At 40.7% G+C, this 6889-nt stretch overlaps 1 protein-coding gene across 1 annotated transcript; it reads left to right on the top strand.

Moving 5' to 3' along the window:
- Positions 1–2559: 2559 nt before the first annotated feature.
- On the top strand, positions 2560–5977 carry UBD (ubiquitin D). The gene is given in 3 exon segments (XM_027876660.1): positions 2560–2586; positions 5533–5837; positions 5839–5977. Coding segments are annotated over 3 exon segments (471 nt in total).
- The last annotated feature ends 912 nt before the right edge of the window (positions 5978–6889 follow it).

Here is a 6889-nt window from a genome sequence, read left to right as displayed (position 1 = left end):
CCATTGTCTTACCTCCCCATGGCTATATGAGGTCCCTCTTGACTCCATTAAGATGCTCAGATTCCTAAAATCTAGCCACTGCTCTGATTCTTAAAATCTAGCCAATAGCTTACTAATGTTCAGACTCCTTAAGAGTCTGCCCAATATGACAGATGTTCTAATAAACCTTGTCTTTGGCTGCAAGAAGGCTTGGGTCGAATTCTTTGGGGCAGGACCAGTGTGTTGTGATTTTGGGGTCCCAGGACCTCTGAACCCCTAAACTGCATCATTTTGGTGGCCCGTATGGGGAAGCTGCCTAACCCCAAGCTCTCCAGACAAGACTGGAAGGTATGTAAGCCTCCACCTTCCCCTCCTTTCTTGCTCTGCAGTTAGGGTTGCTGTCCAAGCACCAAGGCTTGAAGGTGATGGGGTTGGGATCTGGGCCCCAGAAAGGAAAAACCCCCAGACTTTCCCACAAGGCCAAATCTCTGGCGTTAGCCTGAGGCTATAATCCCATCAACTGGTCTTTCATGTGGCTACACCCAATCTCCCCTCCATTGTCTTACCTACCTATGGCCCCTGGCTATTTCCCACCCTTAATCCTAGCTAGGCTCCATTCTCCCTTGGCCTTGAGGTCCAGGTCCTCTGTTCACCCCAGTTTACTGGCCACTCCTAGATCCCTCCCACAGACTTTCTATATATAAGATCCATCTTATCTCCACTAAGATGCTGAGATTCTTAAAATCTAGCCACTCCTGGGATTCTTATAATCTAGCCTTCTTTGCGTGGACAGATAGAGAGATTAAGATTCAAAGAGGTTTAGTGAGTTGGTTAATATTGTACAATTTGCATACTTCTTCATCTTCTGCTCAGTACCACTTCCAAATAAAGTAGTAAAACATCTGTCTTGTTTGAAGTTTTCAGCTCTTAGATGTTAGTAGGAGACTTGGAGAGGAAGGCAGAAAGAGAGTGACTGGATCAGGGAAAGTGTGGGAGTCACCATCATTATACTGGACTGAGAAGCCATCTAAATGACAGCTGAACAGGATGGATGAATAGATTGATGGGGGTGGTGGTGGTGGTCTTTGTGAAATCCTCAAGAATGTTCAAGAAAATTTTTAAAGATTTGTTTCCTTTCCAGACTATCCAGACCATCCTTCCCTGCCACATTGAAATCAATCATTTCAATCATCCATTCCATCAATCATTTAGTAACATATAGAGAGAAATAGTGGGAAAATCATTGGATTTGTAGTAAGAGGACCTGGGTTTGCCACATACCAATTGCTTCACCTTAGACAAATCCATTAACCTTCCTGGGCTTCAATGTCCTCATCTATGAAATTGAAGTGGACTGAGTTGTCACAAAAAAAAAAAAAAAAAAAAAAAAAAAAACAACCCCCTAGCCTAACCTCCTCAGTTTCTACTTCAAAGGATCGCTAATCCCAATTGTAAACTGCTCTACCTCAAAGGATCGCTAATCCACAATTGTAAATTCCTCTACCTCAAAGGATCCTAATCTACAATTGTAAATTCCTCTACCTCAAAGGATCCTAATCTACAATTGTAAATTCCTCTACCTCAAAGGATCCTAATCTACAATTGTAAATTCCTCTACCTCAAAGGATTGCTAAATCCACAACTGTAAACTGCTGGGTATAAAGTTTTGTTATTTCCCTTGCTTGGGACTGCTCTCCTAGGATTGCATCCAGGGGACAGTCGCCGGCCGGCTCCAGTAAATGCTCTCTATTTTCTAATTTGGCGTGTGTCTGGTTACTCTCGGCCCGTCCATTTCAAAATGAAGTGGCTAGATTAGATGGTTAAGATCCTTTTTAGCTTTGGATTCTTTGATCCCATTGTATACATCCTGTGTGCACAGTCTTAACCTGAAGGTATGGTGGGTAATTTAAAGAAAAGGGAGACAGACATCCTGACTCCATGAACATAGTGGAATGTTAGGGGAGAGCCACATGAATGTCACTGAAGATACTTAAAAATCATCAAAACAAGCACAAATGAATATTGTAAATTTTTTTCCTAAGTGCTAAAGGGTTCCAGAATCATATATCTGAGCCAAGTGAGATCAATCAGGGAAACTTTTCCAAATGAGATAGACTTGAACCAATGTGGGTGAGGGTGATTGGAAAGGACAAGCCTAAGAGAAAGGTCCTCATTGTTTGGACCTTGGGGGTAAAAGCTAGAATGGAGGAATGTGGGGCTGCCTTTTTCCATGTGGACCAGTAGATAATCTTCAGATGAATTTTGTCCCCTCTCCACTCCCTTGGCAGAGAACTTCAGAGATTCACCACGTGGAGAAAGCTAGCCCTTTAAGTGAATGATACTCTATATGATCTTTCTTGTTTCCTTTTCCCTCTCTCTCCATTCTTCTCCCCCAACCCTCACTTGAAAAAACTGAAAGTAAATTGCTTGATGAGAATAGCACCAGACAAAAGGTTGACATAAAGCCAACTAAGGTGGGGAATTTCCACTCTCTCTCTCCACCCCCAACTTCCCAGCCACTTAGGATAAAAGTCTGGGAGTGAGGTTCATTCCTAATTCTATGCTTTCTCAGCTTCAGAGATGGCACCTAACGGCTCTTGTTACTCTGTAAATCAGTGTGTGTGTGTGTGTGTGTGTGTATGACAAAGCCTTAAGACAAGGGGAGATACCTTTATGAACTGGGGTGGGGTGATGATGAGGTTCTAGACTTGAGATATTTAGCAGAGAAGGCTTCTTGGAATAGAAGAGTTCTGAACTGAGTTTTTAAATGAGAGGAAGGACATGGATTAACATAGAAGAATCAGTTACTCTGCTGTCTTAAACATAACTTTATTTCCAAACTTCAACTAGGGATCACTGGAGTGGGGAAAGAAGTCTGCTTTCAGGGTTGACCACTGGCAATGTATGAAGGCTTCCTATAGAAGATGGAATTTCAGTTGGGACTGAAAGGAAGCCAGGGAAGCCAGTAGGTAGAGATGGGGAGAGAGATCATTCCAGGCATGGGGAACAGCCTGAAGAAATACCCATAATTGAGAAGTGAAGTGTCTTGTTCTTGAAACAGCAAGAAGGCCAGAGTCACTGGATTGAAGAGTGTGTGGCAGGGAACAAGGTGTTAAGAAGACTGGAGGGGGCAGGTAGGTAGCACAGTGGATAGAGCACTAGCCCTAGATTCAGGAGGACCTGAGTTCAAATTCAGCTCAGACCAAACACTTGACACTAGCTGTGTGACCCTGAGCAAGTCACTTAACCCCATTGTCTAGCAAAAAAAAAAAAAAAGAAGACTGGAAAGGTAGGAGGGGGCTAGGTTATGAAAGGCTTTGAATGCCAAACAGAGCATTTTGCATTTGATTCTGGAGGTAATAGGAAGCCATTGAAGTTTATCAAGCAGGGGAATGACATGGTTGGACCTGTGTTTTAGGAAAATCAGAAGGTTAGATTGGAGTGGAGAGAGATTTGAGGCAGGCAGACACAAGAACAGTAACAGGCATAATTCTCAGGACTAGCATTAGCTAGTTTATAAAAAAAGCCTCATCATGCTTTAAAGTTTACAAAGTACTTTAAATATATTATTTCTTTTGATCCTCACAACAACCTTGTGAGATAGGTGAGGAAAGTGAAGATGAGAAAAATTAAGTATAAGTCAGGATTTGAACTCAGTTCTTTCTGACTCCAAGTGGCTTCTTAACTGCATCAGGTGTAGATATAAGAGTTTAGACCAACATAGAGCAAGAATTGTAGCTGAGCATGATGCAAGTGACACTGAGGAGGTGAAAAAAACATTAATTAGATTAGAACCTGAACATTCAGATAAGCATTGACCTTCAAGGTTGTACCCAGGGAGGCTTAAAATGCACTCCAATGATGCTACCATTGCTCAAAGCCAATTTGTAACTCTTCATTTGGAAATCTTTTTAAAGTCACATATTCCTCGAAGGAGCCTCAATAGTGGTAAATCTCCATCTTTCAGGGAATGAATTTGATTTTTGGAAACTTCCTGAAGACATTCTGAGACAAATCAGATAAACAAAGTGGGTAATCAAATCAAGGGATCCAATTTTCACTCACAAACAACCTTATGGCCATCTTGTGTGGCTTGCTCTGAAGATAATTCCAGAAGAGCTCTAACAATGTTTAAACAAAGACAGTATGGGGGCAATATGAATGGAGTGTTATTCAGGGAGTGCTTCCTAGAAAAAGGGACAGGTTTGGACAGAAGTGCTTGGTGGAGGATAAACAGCCCTAGTCAAGGAGCCAAGAGACCTGAATTTAAGTAACAGCTTAGCCACAAACTTGGTGTATGATTTTGAGGGGGCCTTTCCTAGTCCCCCTAGTTCCTAATGCCTTCCTCTTTCAGATTACCTTAATCTCCTCTGTATATATCCTCTAAGTACTTAGCTATTTATATGTTGCTTCCCCCATTGGAATGTATGCTCCTTGAGGACAGGGCCTGATTTTCTTGTCTTTCTAATAATAATAATAATAATAATAATAATAATAATAATTGCTAACTTTTATATAGCACTTTAAGGTTTGTAAAATGCTTTACAAATATTATCTCATTTTATCCTCACAATAATCCTGAGAGGCAGGTGCTTTTATCATTCTCATTTTACAGCTGAGGAAATTGAGGTAGGAAGCAGTTAAGTGACTTGTCCAGGGTCATATAGCTGGTAAGTAACTGAAGGTAGATTTGAACTGAGGTCTTCCCTGACTCTACCCACTGCACCAGCTGGCTGCCTCATTATTCTCAACACTTAGCACACTGCCTGGCTTATAGTAAGCGCCTAATAAATTCTGATTGACTGAATTTGTCTTGGCTGCATTTATATTTCTTTTCTACAAAATGATGGAGATTGGCACTACCAATCTCCTTCCAAAGATATTTTCAGTTCTAACAATCTATGAGTCCATGATTAGTGGAGCAGAGCTCTTCAAAGGCGGGAAATATTTCTTTTTTGACATAATCTCAGTGATGGCACATACTAAAAGCTTCATAAGGCTTTCTGAATGAAAGGAAGCAGAAGTCAGTCCAGGGAGAGGAAATGGCATCATGAATTTAACAGACCTTTTAAGGACCTCTTCTAAGCACAGCATTGTGCTAGGCACTGAGGGAAATACAAATGAACAGTCTCTGCCTTAAGATTAGTCAGTCAGTCAATACACATTTATTAAGAGCCTATTTGCTATGTGACAGGCACTGTGCTAAGCTCAAATTAGTGTAATTCAGTGGACAGACCTACAAATTATGATTATAAAAGAAGAGCATTGTAAGTGCATCCAAGAGATATAAAATGCTTCCTCCAGAGGCACAAAATGTCTGAGGAAGGAAAGACAATTTCTGACTGGGGGTATCAAGGAAGGGATTCATGGGGGACTAGTGGCATATGAGTTGGATCTTAAATGATGGGAAACATATTGACCATCAGAGATAGGGGAAGGGCATTTCAGATGAAAAGAATATATATATATGTTAACCTGATTAATGACCTCAAAGGTGGAAAGAAGCAAGTCATGAGCTTTTAAAATATCTATTCCTTTGTTCTTTGTCTCTAGGTGAATGTACATTCCTCAGGACAAGAGCTAATAAGATTCACTGCTCAGAGGTATGACAAGGTAAAGAAGATTAATAAACAGATTAGTTGTAAAATCAAGGTCCCATTAGAAAATCAGATGCTCCTCTTGGGCTCCAAGGCCCTAGACCCTGAAAAAAAGTTGTCCCACTAATGGTTCGACCCTAGTACAACTATTCACCTCACCCTGAAAGTGGTGAAACCAAGTGATGAAGGGCTGGAGGCATTTCTGATGGAGGTGGATGAAGGAAAGAAGCACCCGCTTTATATTTAACGGTCCAGCTCAGTGGGGCATAACAACATTGCTCCCTAAGGACCAGACCGTGTACTGCAATGGCAAGATACAAGAGGATGGGAAGATCATGTCTGATTACTTGATCCTGAATATCAACATTTTTGTCATGTACAAGAAGTGCATAGGGGACTAATCAGGGAGAAGGGAACCTGGAATCAGGAGGAAATACAACTCAAAATCCTCCAACTAATTCCTGCTTATGCCAAACATGATCCTTTCATACCTTGCAACAAAAATTTGGAAGGAAGTAGACAAAATAGAGAATATAGTGGTGGTGGTGGTGGTGGCAGTGGTGGTGTAGTGGAGTAGTAAAGAGCAAGTAGAAAAAGAGATGGCTGGAGGAAAAGTAACTAAGCAATTCATTTCAAGCTTAATAATTCTATAACAGTATACTTCTAATGTGATGTTTAAATAAGATCCTTTAAAAGCTTTTTGTAGACAAGGACTTGTGTTATAGTTATTGAAGGGGATACAAAATGAATTCACCCTACGTCATGTAGCAAGTAAATTGTAAAGACTACATTAGAATGTACTTCTCCTGACTCTCAGTTGAAGAATTCTTCCAGTAAAGTGAATTGGATGTTGGGAACAGGGAGATTACCTTGGTTTTTCCAAGTTTTCCAAGTTTGGTCCAAGTCAAGAGACCCTTTTTCTGTTCCTATACCATGATGAAGATAATTCATCATAAAGAGAGCTAATTATTCTGCCATCATTAAACTATAGTTTAATAATACATGAAAGAAAGAAAATTGTTCTTTTATTCTGCTTTTGACTTTGTCTGATGTAAAATTATATATTTTACACCCCTCCCCATCCTTTAAATGAATACTCCTTTATGTGTCCTGAGAAATGGGGGCAACAAGGCAAGCTGTGCTTCTGTTTTTCTCTCCTACGAGAGTGGTTGGTACCATAAGGGAAATGAAGTCTTCCAGGAAATAGTTTTGGGCGATTATTCTCCTGTCTGTGACAAGAGTTTAGGAAAGATGGGGGACTCCTTATCTGTTGTCATTCCTATTTAGCTCACCTCCTTTAACAATCCCCAAAC

This window comes from Vombatus ursinus, unplaced genomic scaffold, assembly GCF_900497805.2.
Source record: "Vombatus ursinus unplaced genomic scaffold, bare-nosed wombat genome assembly UNPS02014811.1, whole genome shotgun sequence".
In the NCBI taxonomy this organism is placed as follows: Eukaryota; Metazoa; Chordata; class Mammalia; order Diprotodontia; family Vombatidae; genus Vombatus; species Vombatus ursinus.
Note: the sequence above shows the minus strand (reverse complement) of the source record. Positions and strands in the feature narration are given on the sequence as shown.